Source organism: Tamandua tetradactyla, chromosome 17 (assembly GCF_023851605.1).
Source record: "Tamandua tetradactyla isolate mTamTet1 chromosome 17, mTamTet1.pri, whole genome shotgun sequence".
NCBI lineage: Eukaryota > Metazoa > Chordata > Mammalia > Pilosa > Myrmecophagidae > Tamandua > Tamandua tetradactyla.
In genome coordinates, this window is record NC_135343.1 from 27,300,171 (window position 1) to 27,323,895 (window position 23,725).

At 42.5% G+C, this 23,725-nt stretch overlaps 1 protein-coding gene across 1 annotated transcript in view; it reads left to right on the forward strand.

Moving 5' to 3' along the window:
* EML6 (EMAP like 6) overlaps positions 1-23,725 on the forward strand; it is a 300,506-nt gene that overhangs the window by 262,806 nt on the left and 13,975 nt on the right. Inside the window, exons 28-31 of the mRNA XM_077134236.1 lie at positions 15,488-15,566; positions 18,047-18,176; positions 19,683-19,781; positions 20,848-21,021. Of these exons, the coding sequence (XP_076990351.1) occupies positions 15,488-15,566; positions 18,047-18,176; positions 19,683-19,781; positions 20,848-21,021 (482 nt within the window). The remainder of the gene's footprint in view (positions 1-15,487; positions 15,567-18,046; positions 18,177-19,682; positions 19,782-20,847; positions 21,022-23,725) is intronic.

Sequence of the window (23,725 nt, forward strand, 5' to 3'; positions counted from 1 at the left end):
CCAAGTCCAGGACTTCAGGGTGTTGCTATGTCTTCTCATCTGGGTACAGATAAAGCTCCCACGGTCCTATGGCCAACGACAACAACATGAACCACTGCAACATGCCAAAGACACAGTGGCAACAAGAGAACAGAACAAGGATCATTATTTTTAAACCATCATTTGTAAGGAAGGAGAATGAGACAGTATGCAGCAGTCACTGATCCATGTCCCTGTTATACTCAGCTGATAGGACTCTCCAAGATTCCTGCCTCAGCAGTGAACATGTTTTACACAACTGGACAGTGATAGGAATGTTGGAAGATGCCAACAGTCAGAGGAAGTGAGATGTGGTTATGACAAAAGATACAGACACATATGGAGATGGAAACATAAAGTGGAAGGTAAAACCTCTATATTCTGTTAGAGGCCTACCTTCCCAAGTTCCCCAAGTGCCTCCTGGGATGTAAGCAATGCCCCTTTCGAGTAAAGATTTTGCCAGGCATGAGGAGCCTTTTTGTCATTCTTGTCATGTCCTGTGCTTTTCCCATGAACTCCCCCCTTACTCTTCGGAAGACTCTGGCTGCATGCTCACCCACTCCCCAGGTGCAGATGACAATGCAGCCAAGCTGTAAGCCTGGAGAAGGGGTTATGGGATCAACTTCTAAAATCTATCCCCATAGGCCCAAGTTTTAGGTCAGTCTAAATTCTGCTTGGGAGGAAAAATATTTTTTCCATCACAGACTAATAACTACTTGAATTCCATGAAGGGGAAAATATATCAGTTAAACAAATTAGTGTTCTATTTGTTTAATTCAAAAAATAATTTGTCATTCTTCCTACCCTTGTTGAGTTTAATGTTGTTGGTCTCTTTTAAGTCATATTAGAGCCTTTAAGATTCAACTGATTTTAAATACTGGTTTGTTATTGTAATCATTGGTTCATGTTTAAATTGTCACTATTTTGGTCCTTAGTTGACCTTTCTTTGGGTTGGTGTATGTGTCTTTTTTTTGTTTTTTTTTTAATACTTTCGTGTGCCTCTAAATCAACCTACTTTTTGATGAAAAGTTTTCCTGCCCTTAGCATTGAATCTAGGCTCTATAAGTGCATGTTAGTTTGTTCCATATTACTTGATGTTGCTTAAATTATCATTTACCCAAAATAGAAAAATTATACTTTTTGTTGTGTTGACATTTTTAATTTAACTTTTTTTGCCTTTTTAATTTGAGCTATTTTTTCTATCTTTGATGTGTCATATTGTATATTATAACTTTGAATTTCTAAATACTATATCATATAGTGTTGTCCAAAACTTTAAAAACTCCCTTTTTTTTCTGCTTCTGATTCTTGGCTCAGGCTTCCTAGGGTTGGATTACAAAAAAAAAAAAGAACAGTTAAGGCATCTAGTATCTTAGATAAAATTTCATAAAACTGGTAGACAGTGGAAAGGAATAAACGAAATCTTTCAAATTTGGCCTCAAGTCTCTGTTTCAGACATGGCCCTAGCAGTAAAAAGAGAGTACTCTGAAAAGCAGATAATTGAGGAGAGCTAATAAAGGAACTACGGACAGAGATGTGGCCAGGGTTAAGAGAGACAGAGAAGGATCGAGAAGCACCTTGGAGACAGCAAGGTATCCCCTTAGCATGCCCCTACCATCACCCTTTTCCCCCAGGCCTGAGAATTTAGCTGTAGGAGAGGACAGCCTGACGAGAGTGCAAAGCTGAGGCAGGAGGTTGAAGGTAAGCCACTTAAATCCAAGCAAGGTGATCCTGAGGGAATGAATGCCTCAGCCGCATTCTCCTCTCACCCTCTGATCTTGTGCTGGTGCCTCCCTTTAGCTGAAGCCAGTCAGAAACGGAAGGGCAAGAGAACCCCCTGACGCAGGCCACAAAGGCAGCCTTTCAGGGCACAGGGTAGGGTAGGGAAGGGTGGAGAGTAGACCTGGGGAAATATCCAGCTCATGCTCCTCTAATATTTTTTCTAATGGAAACTATGTTATTATTACAGAAGAGAACCTCAGGCCATTACTATCATTTGTAAACACTTTTGAATATATACAGTTATTTATTACTCAGAATCACATCCATATAACTTTTTAAAGATCACTTAAGGATCAACTTCAAGAATCATTAAAGACATTTCAAAGTTTTCACAGTTTAAATGGAACAATTTCAGTTGCCACACGAATCAACTCATAGAAAACATTATTACACTTAGGATTTTAAAAATTGTAGATATATTCACATTACATTTTGAGATTCCCTAATGTATATTTAAATAATGTTAAACATCGTTGGTCCATTTCCAGGGGTTTTAATTTTTACATTAAAAAAACAGAAATTGGAAATTAGTTACAACTATAGATATGTTCAGTACCAGCATCTATATTTTTGTATGAATCGAATTATGCAGCCCCAATTTGCATCTAGGTGGTAGTTGCATGATCACCACAGGGATGAATCACAAAAACATTTTCTTAGTAATTTATAGACAGGGTCTAAAAATGTCCCCAAGTGTGGGATATGGTTTGACTAAAGTCAAAATGAACTAACCAGACATTAGTTTTCCTAATGGTGGGGCCAGGTTCAGCAGTTTATTAAAAAATTTTTAAATGTCTACAGTTTAACACAGACATTCCCACCTCCCCATCACCTAACTGCTTAATTAACTATCTACATGGGGGCTGATAATAGAGATTTTTATTTGATATATTTGGTTGGACCCTGTATTCAGACAGACACCTAACTTCATGATAAGATATAGAATACATGAAAATTGAGCTATTTTTATGGAAATCAGCTTTTAGTATTTGCTAACTTCATTCTTATAAGTGAATCCAGTAGTTTGCTCCAGCATTGTTTTCTCAAGCACCTCAGTCACAGTCTGGGTTTTTTTAAGGTTCCTTTTGGACAACTGCTGAGGCTTGCAACTTTTGGCTATCTATCCAGGGATGCATAAATTACTTTCTGTTTCAACACCATCTTTTATAACAGTATTTTACTTGTTATAGAATTTTCCACTTTTTACTGAAGAAAGGTTTAATCCCTCCCACCCTCCATCTTCTCACTTCAGAAGCTGCATAACTAATGACCATAAATCAAAATTGCAAAATCACAGCATAATTTTCCCTTCCTCAAAATTGCCTTGGACTTTAGTGTCTCCTGCTTATCTCAGAGATCATCTTTCCCTTTACAAAAGTCTGAAGTAGAAAAGTTAGCTTTTAACACTTAGAATGTATTGTCTTAAGCTCCAGTTTAATGTAGTTTACTTATAAATTATGAATAGCTATGAAACTTATGGTTTTAGTTATTTATCAGATATATTTAATCTAGATATTTCACTTGTTTTACATAGCTAGATAACAGGTATACAGCCATCTTTTCTTCTAAAAAAGTTTTTGTCAAGCAAGTGCTTTTCATACACATTTATCAATAAAGCTTTGTGTCTGAATTAAATACAATTTATTTTCTGCTGTGGGCTCCCATAATCCAATCAGAAAATCATTTTGAAATTTCTATCCTCTGAACATTATCTTTAAATTTGTAATCTGCCTTCTAAATGGCAGAGTTTCAAGGTCCTATAAGGAGAAAGATTTAGTACACATATATTAAAGTAGAATTATTCACAGTTAAAATTTTGAACCTGAATCTTCTTGGCCAAATTTTTTAAGCAAAGGTCAGTTAATTATAGAGTTTTATGTCAACTTTGTTATTACTACCATTACCTCTCTAACACTTGAGTCCTTCAGCATCTTTTAACTCCTCTTGTCTTTTAGTTCTGGAATATCTGAATTCTATAAGACAAGTTGGCTCAATGAAAGCCAAAGCAAAATTCGGCTCCCCTTAGATTTCCTCTAACATCTAAAATTTCAGGGTATCCAGCATTTGCCTGGAAAGCAACTGGCTACATTCTGGCAGGGGCGTTAATCCCACTTCCGACACCAATCTGCCTGGTCGTTATAAAGGACAGAGATGTGAATGATGAAAAGGTGGTAATATAATAAAAGCTAGAGATACTGAGTTTGTTTAATTCTAGAAGATATGGGCATTATAGAGGTGGATATACAAGACAGGAACTAGCAGCATTTCTTTAGACAGTGTTATGGCTTCCCAAGTCCCCAGAGTGTCCCAATGAGATATACAACCATGCTTTTGAAGCTTTTTCCAGGCAAAAGAGCATTCTTTTATCATTTCCTAAGGTTTTATTTTATATACCTCTTATTTCCTCCGCAAACACACACCCAAGTATTTGGGAGACTCTGACTATATGAGGTCAGGAGATATGGGTAATTAGGACAAAGACAGTTCTAATTCCCTCTGTTTACCATGATATTAGGGAAATTGACATTGGTTTCACCAGGAGCATGTTCCAGCAGGCCTGGGCTTTAGACTGTCTGAGGTTTTCTCCAGCACAGTGGGATATAGTTCTTGTTCCTTTCTCTGGCTTCCCCTGCTCTGCTGTCTGAGATCTTTTGTGTTTGTCCTCATTCTCTCTTGCCAAATATCGTATTGGCATTGGGAAGAATGACCTTTCTAGGAACCTCACTTCTTCCTTATCTTGCTCCTGTTGATTAAAGGCCTGGAAATTTACCTTAAGAGTTGAACAATCATAGTTGTTTTTAGTCTGACAAATTTCAAGTTTCTCATAAAATCCCCCCTACACACACACACACCACTAGGATGTCAACTCTCTAAAATCAAAATTTCTGTTTTATACACTACTTTATTTCCAGAATTAAGAGTAGTGCAAACATTCATAAATATTTGTCAAATGAATAAACTCATTAACAATTTAATAGAATTTATTATCATTTCTAGTCACTAGTCTGTATGGGTTAAATATCAAAGTCTGAGATCTTGTTGAGATCTTCTCTCTAAATCCATAACCAAGCCTGTAAAATGTTAACAGTTGACACCCCTGGCCATCCTTCCAGCCCTCAGGTTTCAGTCTCCATCTGACTTCTGCCTTCTGGCAATTTCAAACAACAGCCTGGAATGGAGAGGCTTTTACTACTAGGCTGCATCTCAGTGGCATTGAGGGTAATTGTCCCCTTTTTCTAACAGGAAATGTGTGCCAGTCAGTGCTCAGAGGGATCTAGGGAATCTAGCAACACATCTATCTCAGTCATATCTGCTATAAGTTTCCTTCCATGAGGATGTGTAAGCGGTGACTCCAACAGTCCCCAGGGTCAGGGGCTTGTTTTCAGACCCTAATGGACTCTTGTAAACATCACCAACATTTATCTGATCCCCAGCTGTCAGCATCTCATTGTCCCTCAATAACGCCCAGTTGTGACTTGCAGACAAATCATGATCCTGCATCTCTAGAATGGATGATTGTTTTCTAGATCCTTTTATAGATCTGAAGGACTCTTCTCTGGGCTTTGCTGGCCCTTCTTTCTGACCATTCCTCCACTCCCCAGCAAGGACTAACACCTTTCAGACAGGGGCTGGTTACCGTGGTTTAGTCAAAGACATGTGATGTGGTTTGGCACCCTCAGACATGTATTTGTGGGGATGGGTCCTAACTAGGGTTCCTCCCCTAGCTCTCCATGGGAAGGAGAAAGAAATAGAAAGGAGCAATTTCTACTCCACAGACTGCCTTCCCCTACAAAGACACCTTCACTCTCCACACCATTTCTGCTGCCCAATGTGAGGAGATACTGAGGTGACAGTGCCAGAATTATTCTTAGCAGGAGAGTAAAAGAAAGAACCTGCAAATACTCTTAAATTAATATTTTAGTCCCTCTGGTCACATTCACTCTCAGGCTATGCCGTATGTTCCTTAGAAAACCAAGGAATCATTTGTACTTTTACCAAAACAGATTCTGAGCCTTTTATAAATACTGGTACCCTCATCTGTAAACGGATGGGTGCTATCACCAAAGGACCTCAAATTCCACTCTAGCACTAGGGTTTGACAATCTTTTCCTGTACTTGGGACTAAATGAGGAAGACCCTAACATTTATCTTCAACTAATACTTCCTATCCTTCCTGAATCAATTTGAATAAATCATGGAAGTTAAGCAAAAAGAAAGCATTATAGAAAAAGCTGTACACCATGAATATGTAAAGAAATATCATGGGTTTTTTTGTTTTGTTTTGTGTTTGTGTTTCAGTCCCAAATTAATAGCCTTTTTAATGCTTGGTTCCTTTAATGTATGGGTCTATGGCATCAAGATATTTAAAGTTCTACCGGATTGTAAGCTTTGTCCACAAGGCTCTCAGTTCCCTGTGGGTCAACCCTGTGTTTGCCATGGTCAGCACCATGTGCCTAACACAATGCCTTGCACATAGTGCGTACTAAATAAACATTTGGCGAAGCAGTACACAAATAGATTGACAATGTTAAATTTTACCTGGGCCCTGTAATCCTAGAAAACAGCAAAGTTGAGAAATCCCTCTACTCTTTGTAGTCTGGAAAAGAACATGCTGCAAAAAACCACCCGTCCCTATATCGTTCCCCATATGGTTCCCCATATGACTTAGATAAGATTCTCGGAAGCCCCCTTGTTTACACTGACAAGGCCAAGTGCAGACCCTCTACATCCCCATTCTTTGTCTCATAAACAATCAGCTGGGCTTGTGCTCACTGATTAATTGGAATGAAATGCTTGTTAACCAAACTTCTCTCCTTCCTAAAAACCCAGGAGCTTTAAGGATGCCTCCCAGAAACTGGGCCGCTTCAGCATAAGATATTCTGAGAACTATCTGACTTCACCTCCCTACACCCAGTTCTCTCTAAAGAAAACAAAACTCCCTTTTGCCTAACTCTTGAGATCCTTGCAGACCTATGGTCAGGTGTTCTCCCTATTGCGATAGCCACTCCACATAATGCAATAGGCCCTTTCCCCCATTCTAGTTTACTAGCTGCCAAGATGCAATATACCAGAAATGGAACAGCTTTTAAAAAGAAGAACTTAATAAATTGCTAGTTTACAGTCCTAAGGCTGTGAAATTGTCCAAATTAAAACAAGTCTATAGAAATGTCCAATCTAAGGCATCCAAGGAAAGATACCTTGATTCAAGAAGGCCTGTGACATTCAGCGTTTCTCTCTCAGGTGTAAGGGCACATGGCAGCATCTGCTAGCTTTATCCCCAGGCCTCCTGTTTCATGAAGCATCCCGGGAAATGTTTTCCTTCTTCATCTCCAAAGGTCACTGGCTGGTGGACTCTGGTTCTCTTGTCCTTCTGTCCTGGTTCTGTGTCTCTCTCCTCATTCTCAGAAGGTCGCTGGCTGGTGGACTCTCTACTTCACGGTTCTGTAGTATTCTCTGCTCTCTCAGAATCTTGTAGCTTTCTCTCTTCTTTTCTCTAGCTTTTTCCAAAGTGCTGCTTCTTTTAAAGGATTACAGTAAAACTAATTAAAACCCACCTGGAATGGATGGAGACACATGTCCACCTAATCACCTAAGTTTGATACCCCATTTGATTGAGTCACATCTCCATGGAGATAAGCTAATTAAAGTTTCCAACATACAGTACTGAATAGGGATTAGAAGAAACCATTGCTCCCACAAGGTTGATTAGGATTAAAACCTGACTTTTCTAGGGTACATAAATCTTTTCAAACCTGCACACCCCCTTTTTATTAATCTTTTTGTGTAAAGTCTCTCCTTACCAAGTCCAGACTTGTTTATTATTTGATATGATGAATTTTCTTAGCCTGTTTCTCATAATATTTAAATGAACGAATCTGTTCTCATAATGGTCTGTTAGTCCATTCTTTGTGGCTACTAAAGGAAAGAAAAGGTTGTCACACATTCACCTTCATTTTTATTGCCACCTATGGGTGGTCTGATGTTTGTATGAGATGATGTGACACCTGGGGAATCCAGTGATGCCCCAACTAGCCATGTGACTGCTGGTAGGTAAATGCTTTTCATCCTTATGCCATCTGTGCACTGGGAATCAAAATGTTTATTTGGTCTAGATAGACCACCCCAGGCAAAAGGAACTGCAAAGAAAATTTTGTATTATTTTTAGTGTTCACATCTATTTTACATGTTAGTGGGTTTATGGTGAAACAAAGAATGCTCACAAGTGGCAAAGTGTTAAAAAGAAAAAAGATTTAGGCAGAGTTCCCTGCATTGAAACTAACCACCGTATATAGGTAATCCCAGTTTTTCTCTTAAGCTTTTGTGCTATGTTTGGGGACAGAAATCTGCTGGGAAAACGTGTCCCCAATTTTTCAATATGCATTATTTGATCAGTAAAGCCACATTTCCAGCTGGCCTGAGGCGTGATGGGTGTGATGAAGCGAGACAGAGCTACCCTCCATGGTGGGCTCAGCAGGGAGCAAACGGCCCTGCTCGCCCGGTGTCCGCAGCTTCCTGGGCCTGACAGAGACCCTTTGTCATCATTGATCAGTAGCTGCCTTGTGGGTTTGTGTCATAAGGGTTACTAAAAACTGACTGTCCTGCTACATAATGCTGCCAAATTTACCACACTGTGATCTGTCAAAACTGCTAAATTTTGAAGCTTCATCCGGCATATAGAGAGGAACCTCTCATCCTGCACTTCCATCCTGTTTGGACTGTAAAGAGCCCCAGAGCTAGTACAGAGACTTGCAGTTGTGTGTATGTTGCATAAAAGCTAAGCTCCAACCCTGAGGTGGGAGCATAATTGCACAAATGAAGGCAACTTGGGGAAGGAGCCCCAACCACTCCAGAGCTTTCCCTGTAGGCTAAATGATCCTTCTTCGGTCTGCAGCCTTTACATCTGTGAGAGTCCCACAATCTGAGCTGCTTTTATTAAGTAAGTAGAGTGTAGCACCTTTCTGTCATTTAGAAAGGTGGAAAAAGGATTGGAGGATACTAATTAAATTCTGAAATGCTGAAATTAATCATTTCAAAGGCCTATTGTCTTGCTGGTTAACACCACTGAAAGCTGAATAGTTAATTGATTTCAGAAAGGAGGGAATTTAATGCTACCTGCATAAATTTTTCCTTATTTAGAGCTCTTGATTTTTTTGCGTTGTTTGAAGTAGTGATGACTTTTATGTAACTAATAATTTTACGAATTAAAGCTGCCATTCATTACAGAATAGTATTTTTATTATAAAAAGTATGGCAGAGCATAAAAATCCATGATCAAGGGCTATAAAATTATTGATTAAAAAATTATTCATACACCTAGGAAATCATACTCCCACAGTGTAATTGTTGACTCAAACCTACTCACTCATGGAGGTAAAGGAATGCATCACAAGTAGGTAAGGGCTGTTCTATTAAAAGAGAGCATATACTACTTGAAACAGGAGATTAGTGGGCTGTGGGGTGTGGAGGAGCAGGGTGCTCTTGTGGGTGTGTGTTTAATGACTGTTAACGTGTTCTTTAGCCGGCACCACTCACTCCTTTGACGTTCACATTATGCTCTTCTGTCTTCTGCCTCCTCTTATTTCAGGCATTTATCAACTTCCTGTCTCTGATGAGTTTGGCAAACAGTCAACCCACCAACCCCAGCCCCTGCCATGGTCATAAGTCGTGCAATCACCTAGAGCTCCTGTTCCCTCAGTGACTTAACCTTTCCTCTAGATTTCTTGTTCCTGATACACACAATTTTCATCCTCGTTATGGCAGCTGGTACCTAGACATCTTAACCTCCACTGTTTCCATGTTCATCATCCCCCTCCTGGCCTCGCTTTGTTGCCTGCCTAAACTCCTGTCTCCCAGTCCCTTGTCCCTTGACGCTTGTATTCCTCCTACAGCCCACCTCTCCCATCTTGTGAGTGCTTCTGGGGAAAATCACATGTTGGTACAAATGATTACCAGCAGCGTCTAGGCTGCCAATTATACTCGGGCCCTCTTTGCTGCTGCTTCATCCTTATTCTTATCTTGGGTTGGTTTCCTCTGCTACATTCTCAGCAGTCAGCCAAACTTTGCCCAACTTCTACTCCTTCCACTCTTGGCTAATGGCACTTCTGCCTTCCTCCACTGAGAAAATTGAAGCACAAACTCCATCCCAACACCTCTTTCTTTCTGCTCTGCCTTGTTTCCCGTCCCCCTTTCCACATAAACCATTCTCTCCTTCCTTCTCTTCTCACAGGAAGTGAGTACTTCTTCCTGTTCAAGAGTGGTCACTCAGCTGCTGCTTGCACCCCAGCCTCCCATCCAACTGTGCTCTTTTGTTATCTTCCCTTCCCCAGTTCTTCAACCTCTCCTGCATAGCTGGATCCATGTCCTCAGCCAAGAAACACGTTCTAGTTTTTCCCATCCCCAACCCGCCGCTATTCACGAAAAAGAAATTCTTTGATCCACACTCAAACATATTCCTGCCCCCACCTCCTCTCCCTCTTTCCTTTGCCATCCAGGCTTTCCATTTTCTTCTTCACTCCTTAGCCCACCCCATCTGTCTTCTGTCCTCATCATTCTGCTGACATGGTAACTTCCTAATTCTAAACCCCATAGACTCTTTTCTATGTTTTGTTTTGCTAAAAGGAAGAACTTGTTTCTTCTAGAGTAGTGCTATCCAATAGAAATACAATGCAAGCCACATGTGTGATTTTTTTTTCTTTTTTTTTTTTAACATGGTCAGGCACCAGGAAACAAACCCGGGTCTCCAGCATGGTAGGCGAGAATTCTGCCATTGAGCCACCGTCACACTGCCCCACATATATGATTTTTAATTTTTCTAGCAGCCACAAATAAAAAGCTAAAAGAGATGATGAAATAACTTTAGTAATATAATGTTTGACCCTATATGTCTAAAATATTATTTCAACATGAAATGAATATAAAAATCATTGTTATTTTACATCTTTTTAAAAAATCATTTTTCCTAAGTCTTCAAAATTCAATGAATGTTTTACGATTACAGCATATCTTAATTTGAACTAGCCACAATTCAAGTGCACAGAATAACCACATGTGGCCAGGATTACCATATTAGTCAGTGCAGTTTTAGGCATTCTCCTCTTACTCACCTTTCTGAAACAATCTCTGCTGGCCATTCCCCCTCGCATACTGTTGGTCCTTAGGATTTGACTCTACACCCTCTCCCTGATCTATCTTACACATCCCACCTATCGACTGATGATTCCCAGGGTCATATCTCTGACTCCAGTCTCTCAGCTGAACTATCAGTCAGTATACCCATCCAACAGAGGTCCAAAGCACGACATGCCAAAATGGAGCTCATTGCCTTCCCCCATAATTCTTCTCCTTTTGTCTCAGTCAGTGATACCGCCATCCACCCAGAGTGATACCACTTATTCAAGGCAGAGAATTGATGGTCAATTTGGATTGCTCTTCCTCCTTCACCCCCTCAAGCCAATCAATTAAGAAGTCCTTTGAAGTCCACTTCCCCAATATTTCTTTAAATATTCACTTGTTCATTCTCTACAACTACCGTCTAAATCTTCGTCATCCTATCCTTGGATAATTGCAGTAGCCTCTTCAAAAGTCTGCCCATCTTCACTCTTCATCCTTCACCTAAAATGGCCACATCCATGACTATATCCTCATTTTTAAGAGAATAATGCTGTCATATAGGCTTCAGTCAAGAGCATTTTCAAGATGGTGGACTTCTTTCAGGACATCATCATTCTCCTGCCTGATTTACTTCTCTCATCTCTGCTTATCACTCTGCAGCTGCTCTGCACATGGTTCTGGAAGACAAAAGAATACATTTACAGTGTCTGGTTCCTTTTGTTAGGGTAACAGAGAGCCCTAAGGTTTTAGACACTTTTCCTAAAGTTGAACTTAACCTAGGGCAGTAGCTCTTAAGCACTTCTTCAATCAGTTATCTTTGCAAATCTAATTAAAGCCATGCCTCCTTTCCCCAGGAAAAAAACACATATGAAGTTGCAACTTTGTATCCATGTCAGTGGGTTCACTGAGCCCCTGACCCCATTTTTTTCATGGTCTTGTTGGAGGTCAGTTCTAAAATGGTATTTAGGCCATATATTGGTTCCTACCCAAAACCAGGATCAAGAATAACTGGGTTTCACAAGTCATTTTGAAAGAGCTCTTTATATCATGTTTGGAATCTGAAGAAAGCTACATTTCCTCCAGGGACATTCTGAATATTGTCTGACTAACAACACTAAAAACAATTTCAGACTTGCATTTCTTGGCTGATGGAGCTGAGTTTCCCCATAGCCCTCTTTATGAAAACCAGTTGAAAGGACTTTGTTTCTCACAGGCTCTTTGAGCCTCAGTCTCAGCTGTCTCTCACGTTGCACTCCTCTGGGTCACAAGGGATTTTCATAACCTCCCCGGTTATTCCAGAAGCTTCCCTAAGAGCCCTGGCTCTGAACCACCTCCTATGCATCTCAGGTCTTGGCATGTCTGACTCCACCCTCACTGTGCCTGCCCAGCACCAGGGAGGGATAAAGAAGGACAAGTACTGAGGCAGTGGCCACCCTTAGATGCCCTTTGTGAGGCCAGAGCCTGTGTCAGGGAAATACTCCACGTGTCTTCTAGTGAGTCTAAGCTTTCTCTTCAGCAGCTCAGCTGCTGGACAATGGGATTTATAACCAGGATTACCTCTCCCTTGGTCCTGCCCTGCCCACAGAATGTGCTGCCTGTTTTGGAGCGTGTCACAAGGTCATGAGGTTGTGACTCCCCCCATGGGTGTGGGCTGGATCTTCAGCCTGTACCCCCTAGCACTGGGCAAGAACAGGGCTGCCTTGTTACTCAACACCAGGGCACGTGTTTGAGTCCACAGGCCTCTCCTTGGGTTTCCTGCCTCCCTCCTCTCTTCCTGGGCAGGACTTCTGTCCTACTCTCTACAGAGCTCAAGACTGTCCATCTCCTCTCTCCTGAGCATCATTTGTTTGCTCTCTTGCTAGGCCCCCTCCTTCATTTCTTGCCCAGTGGAGGCTCTCTTTCTCCTTTGATTCCCCAAGTCACTTCAAAGCCTCACCCTGTCCCCACAAGGCCCTGCTGCATCTCTGCTCCTCCTAGCTCCCCTCCCTGCAGCCTTCCAGCTCTGAACCTTCTGCACCTCCCGGCCAGTCCCCAACTGCATATTCTGCCTGCCTCACTCTCCCATCCTGTGCCAATGAGAAACAACCAGCCATAAAGAGTTTTATTGGACTGAAAAGTGAGTGGCTCTGTCCTCACACATTCTGCCCCTTCCCACCTGGGCAAAGATTCACATCTCTGATGGGATCTGAATCTGGCAGGATTTAGAACCACTGAAAAATGCTAAACCTCCCGTGTTTGGCCGCATTTGAAGTTTTTGGCAGCTCCTCCCACATGTGATGTTACGAACACTATTTATAGATACCTGGAAAGAAATCTTTAATGCTTGTATTGTGTTTTAACTTGCTTTCCTTTGGAGGCAGGGAATTGTCAAGTAAGTATTCACACCACTCTGGAAAAGCACAGGTGTTTGGTGAACATTCAGCACTAAGTGTTCATGCAGAATCCACAGCCACCAAGGGGCAATACTTACAATCTGCTGAATTTATCACAATGCAGGTTTCTTCCCGTTGCCCCTCTCATCTTCAGTTTTGAAGCAATACAGCTATAAACATATGCTTGTGAAATAAGAAAGAAACATTCTGAAATTGCTTTACTTTTCAGTTTCTTACTGAAAATCAAGGTGAAAAAAGCATCGGACTGCTTCTATGTGTGTGTTTATATATATACAGTTCTGTGTATATATAAGTACACAGTGTTTGTGCTTATATGCATATTCTATATACCCTGTATAATATTGTATATTATACAACCTGTCTGTACCCCAGAAATGAGCCCTGTGTTCAAGCTCAAATTATGCCTATGAACCATGCCATAGTTCTAGTGACCCCTTGCTCCCATCACAGATCCTGGCTTTGCTTTTGTCATACAAATTAAACCTTCTTTGATGAAAGAAGAAACCCACGGATTTCATTTGGAAGTCCCACTAAAACAGAAGAAAGAGCAGATGTCCTAGGAAGCGATAATTAATATGAAGGAAGTGTCTAATTGTGAGAACGGCATGCCCCAGCCTCCTGCTTCTGCTCAATTTGGCAGTGATGACATCAGTCAGGGGGTCATTTTGCAGAGATGTGCTCTCCCCGCATTCTTCGGTGGTGATTGTAATACCATTTGGTCCAATTATCACTTATAATTACATAATATGTTTTGATTGAAGAGTTTCTGAGAAAATAAAGGTAGCTTGTTTTCCCCAACACAAAAATGCAAGCCATTCCAAGCAGGCCAGCTGGCCTACCAAGAAACGCAAGGAATTATTAGGCTAAATTATGAGTTGAACTTGATTCGGAAACAAAGCATCCATTGTGCATAACCCCTAATGACATCCAGAAAGATGTTTATGTTTTTCTGACAACAAGTTTCTTCCCAGCACACTCCAAAATAAGCAGAGTCCCCAGGCACATTCGTAAAGTCACAGAGAGTGTGCGGGAAGCATTGACAAGGCGTCCTTTTTTCTCCCTATTCTGTAGGCGCTTTAGTGCAGAGTTTGCCCAGAGACGCCAGGGTATGAGCTTTCTGAATTTGTAGACTGGTGCACTCTTTCATTTCTGTTTTAGTTCTTTGCTGGCATGCTCGGGAAGCATGGTTTGTGCCACTCAGGAATGTCTGTTCACTTGGAAAATGCTTGTGCATGAATCAGCTGGTTGCTAATGCTACTCTAAACTGTACTAAATTTCTTACTTGGCTTTGTTTGCTGCTTACAAGGGGATCAAGGTAATCCTTTCTCTTTGCATATCCTGAGAGTAGTAACTAATGGATTTGGAACATGCAGTAGGATCTGGTGTCTGTCTCCCACTACCCAACCCTTTCCTTAGAGAAGTCCCATTTACAAGAGCCCCATCTTACCAAGAATTGGCCTAGTTATATAGGGGCCCAAGGGGTTTATCCTTATGTAAAATCTCTTAATTAAATTGGGAAGACCTTAATCCCCAAAATGGATAAGGGGAAAGCAACCCTCAGTGTGATAGTAGCAGCTTACATTAACATAGACACTAGCCCTGACAAGGGGATGGGGGCAGGACACTGGTTCTTCCCTTCTTTTATCCCCTTGCTTCCTACTTGCTCTGTTGTGTGGCAGGAATGACCTGGGCACTTTGCACACAGCTGCCAAGGCTGTCCCAGTGCCTGGCTCATAGATCCCACCCCACAACACACTGTGATTCTGAATAAGTTCCACATCCCTGTCTGAAAAGTGGCCAGTGGGCCCAGGGAGTTGTGGCCTTTTCCTTCTCATGCTTAGGCTCCTCTTCAGTTTTTAAGCAAGTCCCTTTGGTTCTTCCTGGGCCCCAGATTAATGCTGGTAGGGGAGGGAGAGAGGAACTGATCCTGATTGTGGCCTCTTGGGTGTGGGGAGCTCAACTTAGGGTTTAGAAGACCATGCAGCCCAGTTCATGTCAGAAGCTACTTTCCTTGGGGGTCAGGGATGTTGGTCTGGGGACAGAACAAACTCAGATGCAGGGGCTTCTGAGTAGGACAGAAAAGAGATTCATGCCTGGCACTGGCCTTTGCTGACTGCACCAGGCAAGGTTCCTTGCTGCTTTTTGTTCAACATCGTTCTTTCTCTGGCTGCCCTCTGTTCCAGACCACCCGTTAGCCGAGCAGCTCCCCAGCCTGAGAAACTCCAGAAGAACAACATCACCAAGAAAAAGAAACTTGTGGAGGTGAGGAGGTTAAACTACTTGCCTTTTATCTGACATCAATGTTCTAAGACCTGCCTAGTGGACGTCACCATCTGGATGTCCCACAGGTACCTTCAGGTGAACTCAAGTGGATCCGTTGACTCTCTCTTGTCACCTCTTCCTTCCACATAGCATTGTGTCCCCCATCTCAGCAGAACCACATCCACTGGGTAACATCCCCCATTCCCAGTCCTACCGCTAGGTCCTGTCAGCACTAACTTTGAGATGCCTCTCAAATCTGAACCTTTTCCCTGTACCCAGTGTCATTCAGGCCTCTGCATCACTTACATGGACAAGAAAAAGGAGAGACAGAGAGAGAGAATATGAGCAAACAATGAATTAATGAATATGAATGTTTATGCACATCTAGAATGTTACTTGAGCACTTAAGATATGCCAGGTGCTGGACTCCATACTTTCCATAAAGTATTTCACACAATCCTTTCAACATCTGAGGTTGGCATAATTATCATTTCCATTTTACAGATAAGAGCACTGCAGCTCAAGGAAGTTAAGTGATTTGTTGGGTTCCAGGCCCAAGATCACCAAGCCAGTAAGTGGAGATGGGCTTGAATTCAGTTATTGAGACTTGAGGATTACAATTCTAGTAAACCTGCTGTTCTAGCTGAGCAGCCTCCCACCTGTCCTTCCTCCCCTCAGACTCTCCCTTCCCTCCCTGACCCATGCCCTGCTGCCCCCAGTTTTAGGGCCCAGGAGAGTGCCACGTTGCCAAGGAGCTTCAAGTTCATAATTTCATAACCTTATCCAGAGCCACCTTCCAAGCTCATCACCTGCAACTCCAGTCTCCAATCCCAAACCCGTCACTTAATGTACTCTAAACCTACCTTGGACTTCTAAGGCCTTGCTTCCACCCAGAAAGCCCTCCACCCCCCTCCCTACACACTGGTCCTTTCAAGTTCTTCTCCGCACAGTCTTCTTTGATGGTCATCTCTTTTAAACCCTCCTGCCTTCCACCCTCCAAATACTCCTTTGCCACATATTCTATTGCCATTATTTCTTACTCATCTGTCTCCTCTACTGACTGTCAACTCACGAGAGTGGAAACCCATCTCCAAATGCTTTATTGGAAAGGAGGGATTTATTGGATTTATCATGGAATACAGCACAAGTCAGGAAATACCCCTGTGTGTCAGGAAAGATAGGATCCTGGAGCCACAAAACCATCATAAGCCAAGATGGCTCCTCTCTTCTGTCCAGCAGGATGTCATATATGCCTGAAACAGTCTCTTTCTCTATAAACCCCGTGAACTACTTTGCCTGCATGTGGTAGAATTAAGTACTTCCCAGCGTCTGAATTTACATTTCCCCAGTTAAATAAACAGCTGGGCCTACCACTGTCCCAATTCCAAATTCCTGGGAGAAACACTCTGATTGACCCAGCTCAGGTCAGGTGTCCACTAGGAGTGCAGGTGAGTGGTCACCTATTACACTCCTTGTTTCTGGAAACAGGCCTGGCAGGGAAACTGAGGGATGGACAGATACTAGGTTGAAAGGGGAAGGGCTTTGCAGATGAAAGATATATAAAACAAAAACTGAATCATAAAGGAAGGCAAGCTATCTATGCATGTGGACCAATTAGCCAAGTGAACCCAACCAAGGGGTGTGGCGGTCGATTCAGAGCTGTGGGTAGGGGCTAATCGTGCCAGCTTTAGGATTGTGGGTTTATCCCATAGGCTGTGAGAGGAGTGAATGCCTTTTGGTAAGGAGTTGTGTTATTTTAGACAGATTGCTCTGATATTTTTCTTTGCTGTGCTTTGGAGAAAAAAAGGCTAGAATCAGAGAAACTAAAGAAAGACTCCCATCTTCTTTGCCTTGTAGGCCACCAACAAGCAGGGCCTCTGGCACAGAGAAGGCACACACCACATGTCTATTGAACTGAATAAAGAACTGATTAGATCAACTACTGCTCTTTGTCACGGAAGTCAAGACAGGAAGACGAGAGAGAGACTCTAAACCCAGAACGGTGTCTAGTTACTAAAAAAAAAAAATGCAATGTAGAAACTTTGTAGGGCAGGTACTAAGCAACAGACCGAGTGTGGTATTTGCCTCCATTTTTCTGCTCTGCAGTCCCAATCGCATTTGTGGGAGCTTATCACAGCAAATCTCTGAGCCACCGTTTGGCTCACCTCAAGGGTACCTGCCTAGACATAAAACTTCTAAGGAACCTTTATAGGGCATCAAATCAGACTAGCTCTTAAGGACCCAAGAAATAAATCTAGTTTATTCAGGAAACTCACTATATAATTCTGGGTCTGGCATGTCACTCCTAGCATTTCAGGGAGCTACGAAAGGATTGCAATTTATCCTTAGTTGCCCAAGAAGCAAAATGTTTTTAGTATCAGCGGCCAGATAGTTCCAATGGCATACATAACTGTTGACACCAAGCTGGTTTCTCCTCTGCATGGGTTCTGAGGGTCTGCTCTGTCTTTGTGTGGGTGCAGGAGCTGGCTTTAGACCATGTATTTGGCTACAGAGGATTTGACTGTCGCAACAACCTCCACTACCTTAATGATGGCGCTGACATTGTCTTCCATACGGCAGCAGCCAGCATCGTTCAGAACCTCTCCACAGGTATCAGCGGGCAAGGAAACCACCTGCCCAATACAGGCTCCCATTTTGAGACATTTTTAGTTACTTCTCACTCTTCAGATGGCCAAAGGTTTAAGCAGCTTCCTTCCCTTTGGGGCCATTCCACTCACTTCCAGCCCAGAGTATGTAACTAGACCCACGTTCCAAGAGTCAAAGCTTTCTTTCTCTCAGGCCTCAGGGCAACCCTATCTCCTTGTAGGCCCCAGAAGGGAGGTGCCATGGAGACTCCAGGGATGAAGAGAGGCCAGAAAGAGGGCGTGGAAAGTAGAGAGATTCCTAAGAGACCATAACCAAGAACAGAGCTTAAGGGAACTGTTCTGATTAATTTTTAAACAATGATCAACTTTTTCATAGCCTGGATTTTCAAGTTTGATATGTCTTGACTGTTTACGTATTATTACAATGAGAATAACAATTAAAACAATGCATAAAAATAACCAGAAGTTCCCTTAAATGTGTAACGACTTAAATTTTAAACAATAGTTTTGAAACATTTCAAACAAAAAAAAAACATTCAGAAATTAATAGACATCCATATCTTTACCATCAGGAATAAATATGTTAATGCTTTGCCATATTTGCCTCATATTTCAAAACAAACCTTTTTCCAAGTTTTTTTGTTCCTTCTCAATTCTGGGTAGTTGTTCATGCATAGATGTAGAAGGTAAAATCACTGGGCCCATATTGATTTCTTAATTTGGTGGTGGGGAGAGGGAGACTTGATATTTTCTATACACTTCCTCAAGTTGCTTGCCACCTGTTAGCAGTTTTCATAGCAATGTGCTATTATTCCCTTGTGTATCATCACCATTGTTTATCTCTCAGTGTTTGGGTGGGTTTTCAGCAGCCACTCTGGAAGTCAGCAGACCTTCTTCTTGCAATCTCTGATAAAGTATTCTGTGTACTTTCTTCCACTTTCCCTGATGAACATAAATTAAAGCCTTGGGGGTGGAGCTGTCGCCTGTTCCCTCCAGGCACCAAGTGGATTGGTACTTTGGTAAATAATGATTAAAGGGAAATTCCCCATTCTCCTAATCTGCAGGCTTTCTGAGGAGTAAACGGAGCCATTTTGCTCAGTAGAGCAGTACCTCCCAGCCCCTCACTCTGACCCTGCCCAGAGATGGGCATTGAGAAGTCATCAGTTCTTTGCCCTGGGGAGGAAGGAAGATTGAACTTGATCATTTTGGGCTCTAAGCCTAAGAACACCTGGTCTGTTCTTAGTCCCACATAAGACAACAGGAAGAGTTGATGTCGAGCTTGCGTATTACCCGTTGACACCAGCTCTGCTTCTCCCATACCTAAAAAACAGAATATGTAAATTTAGAAAAGTGATTTCCCACCTCTCCTGGGATAATTCTGAAAGTGAGAATTTAGGACCTGAATCACCCATGTTGACGGGCATTTCCAAGGACTCCTCATGAAGCTTTGGATTTGCCCTGAGAGATTTTGGGATTCCACTCTCCACCCTCCCTGACCCCTCTCTCCTAGGAAGCCAGAGCTTCTACCTGGAGCACACAGATGACATCCTCTGCCTCACAGTGAACCAGCACCCCAAGTACAGGAACGTGGTGGCCACCAGCCAGATAGGTAGGGTGGTCTTGAAACAGCCCAGAGGTTCTCCCAGATAAACAGAAACATGGACTTATTAGCAATTATTGGGAGAGCGAGTGGGTGGGTCACTGACATCACCCTTTCCTGTTGAAGTTCCTGTTGATGTTTGAGCCCTGAATGTATCTGTGTTGCATGAGTGATGCATGCAATGATTGATGGTTCTGATGGAACATAAAGTCAAATAAGAGCCTAACAATCCAAATAAATGGATGGCCTTCTGTGGACTTAGGAGAATAATGTTTCAGACCCCAGTTGTCAATGAAGCTCCCCATGTCTGAAGCTCGAGTGATATGTTTGGCAAGGGGATTGTGATGTTTTGACACTATCTGATGGGGTTTTCTGAACCTCCCCTGAATGTGTGTGCCTGACTCCTCTGAACCCTAGGAAACGGCCAATGACAAATGTGAAAGGATTCACATTTATGGAAAGGCTTTTTTTTTTTTATTTTGTCATTTCAAAAGAAATTTTTACAAACATATTTTCCTGCTTATTTTCATTGAACCCATGTCCATTTTTAAATTTAATTTGGAATTTTTTGATGCTAGTGTTGAGTGTTTCACTATTAGAAACATGACTTATCTTAGCTATTGTTTTCCCTTGATGCTTCCTCATTGCCATTGCCCACCCAATGCAGGTGATATTACGGAAACCCCAGGTAAGGCTGTTTCATCCGTGAGTAGTTTGAATCTGCACAGCAAAATCATGTGGATGTGTATCATGTTTGCTGATTGTATCTGGTAGAATTGCCGATACAGATCATTGACCTCCAGTTTCCTTTGTATAAAAGCCTGCACAAGTGTGTGTGTTGGACATAAACACCCATAGGTCTCTTCCTTTAAAAGCACAGCAGACATTTTCTGTGGTCTTTTACCTGGGGCCAGACCTTCAATAGCACTAAGTGTGTTATAGCCGGCATCTGTAATGCCCCCAAGACCTTTTCTTACAAAGGTTTTTAAAGGGACGTAAGTGTTTTTAAATGGACATAAGCCTTTGCTTGACTGTTCTTCAGGCTTAGTTCTTTGTCATGCCTCCCCACACTCAGGAACAACACCTTCAATCCACGTGTGGGACGCCATGACCAAACACACCCTCTCCATGCTGCGGTGCTTCCACTCAAAGGGCGTGAACTACATCAACTTCAGTGCCACTGGGAAGCTCCTGGTGTCGGTAGGCGTGGACCCCGAGCACACCATCACCGTCTGGCGGTGGCAGGAAGGTAAACGAAGCTGAGCTTTCTAATCTGCCTCTCTCTCATCATCCTGGGAGGCCTCAGGTGGCGCCCCAGGGCAGGAGCAGGCTGGCTGGTGAATTCTGGACAGTCAGTGGCCCTAAGTTAAAGTGCCTAGCTGGCAGCCTTCCTGCTCAGCCTCCTCCATTTCTGCCTAACGGCCTTCCTACCCACCCTGCCTGGTCCTTGCTGTTCCCTCTGGTGCCCTCGGATCCCGCTACAGCCTTGTCACCGTAGACTCCTTATTACAGGAATTGGGACGAGGTTTTACCGCCCTAGGCTCAGAAGCACATGTTTTCTTTTTACATTTTAATTTTTTGGGGGGGGGATTCATCTTATGATCAAAGTTTACATTTACTATAGCAGCCTGTCTTGCCCTCCCCCAGCACACACATCCAGAGCTATTAAATTTGTGGTCATCTTAGAATCACAGATGTGCAGTCTTCCAAGTGTACTCTCAGGTCGGGTACTGCTCTGACAAAAGCAGATCCAATTAGAGCGTTAATGAGGTCTGGCCACAACTGGGTGGCCCGTATCTGGGGCACACTGAGCCGGCACGCACAGAGGTGGCACTCTTCCAGTCGGGGCCTCTGGAGTCCCATTACCTCAGCATCTTCCCATGGAGGGGCTGGGGGATGGGGCTATACAGAGATGAGCCCATCGGGAAGTTGCAACCTCCCCTGGGCCCCACATAAGCAAAAGAAGTTCACAGCCTGCAGACCTTAATGAGCTGCACTCATTTCCAGGAAACCACTTTTTCTCATTTTCTTGACCCTAAATAATTGATATCTTAGCAGTGCAGTTGCATTCCCTGTGATGCTGCAAGGCCAGTTCATTAAAAGCCCCTAAATGATGGATTCGTCTCAGCGTTGGAAGGACTAGAGAAGTCCTCCCATCCAGTCAGGGCCCAGCCCATGGAGCACCTCCTCTGTGATTCCTGACAGTCTGTCTGCACTGCAGCCCTGACCTGAGAACTCACAGGGGGATGGTGGCCCTCACTTCACAGGGCAGCTCACCCACTGCCTTGAAGCTTGTATTCTAAAGCCCTTTCTATGTGGGGCATAAGTTGCTTCATGATGTCTTTCTTCTGCAGTACTAGCTCTGTTCCTCTTTACAAGCCCATTCCTGGTTCCTTGGGAGAGTTACCATCCCAGCCCTCTGTGCACAGCCTTGTCTTTCTTCTCAGGCTCTCTCTCCTGGCTTTTTCCATCTGCCCCTCAGGGCAGTTCCTGCTCCAGCCCTGCCCTGGCTGGCACAGGCTTTCATTCATCTTGGGCCACTTCTTCTGGCTGCCCAAGGGTTGGCAGAGTTTTTAGACAAGCTCCCAGGGAAAAAAGAGGTCTGTTCTTAGGAAACTTTTTCCTATCGTCTTTGCCAGAGCCAGGGCTGAGACTCTACAGAAGGATTCTAACTCACAGCCTGTCATCAGCCACCTCTTCCAAGGCGATGTGAACCTAGCATCTCTCCTCCCTTACTTCTCCACTGTGGTTTTTCCTTCACTTCAAGTCTTGCTTGCAGATAAATATTATGTGTTTTGGCAAGAGTTTATTTATATACATTTTTTTTGTTATCAATAGAGAACATTTTATTCCCGCTTCATTTGTTAGAGTGTCATTTGGTATAATGTGTGTGTGTGTATGTGTGTTTATATAAGAATAAACAAAATAAAATGTTGGAAAAAATGAACTTACATAAAATTTTTGTTAGGTCCCAAATATTTCCACAAATTTTTCTCTGAGGAGCCTAGTGGCCAAGGCAAGAGGGAGACAAACATCTCCACAATTAAAAGTGTCCATAAGATTAAAACAAGGAAAAAACAAACATTGTTGTTTTATTTTGCCTTTCTTCCATGACCAGTTTGATTGATCCTCTTCCCATCTCTTTGTTGGCTGTTTTGTATTGTTTCTTCTGTTATTCACCTGTTCAGATCACTGTTCTTCTGGAATTGAAAGGGTTATTTGTGTTTTACTCATGATTTATAGGAATTCTTTATTGATTATTAATATTAATCCTTCACCTCTTATAAGTATTGCAAATGTTTTCTCCCAACATGCTGTTTGTCTTCTAACTCTTTTTGTGGTGTCCTTGGAGACCATGAATTTTAAAACCTGAGTCCTAGGTAATGAGCCTATGTGTTGCAGTAAGCCAAGTTTGCCACCTACAGAGAGAGGATTCCAGTTGGGGGAGGTAACCTGTGGGTCTCCCCAGCCTCCCTGTAAAGGCCTAGAAAGGGATTCCATTAGGGGTGGACTGAGGGGTGGCTGCAGGCCTGGCTGGGCTAAGAACCCCCCTCTAATAAATGATGAGGAAGAGGGAAAGAAAAAGGAAATTTGAATAATAATGAGTGCAGAGACAATTAAGAGGAAATTACAACTAAAACATAAAGAGTAAGTTAAAGTTGAAAGAAAGGCTAATAGAAGTTCAAAATAAAAATTAAAAAACTCAAGTGCTGGAAAATAATGATGAGATAAAAATAGATGAGGTTTAAAATACAGGCTAAAAGACTAGAAGCTAAGAGATTTAAAAAGGAGCCAAAGGCTGATGATGATAATAGCTAACGCTTACCAAATTCTCACTGCATTTAACCCTGTTCTAAAGGATTCACTTACATCAATTCTTTTTATCCTCACAAGTATTTCTCTTAGTTTGCCAGGACAAATAGCCCAGAGGGGTTGACTGAAACAACAGAAAC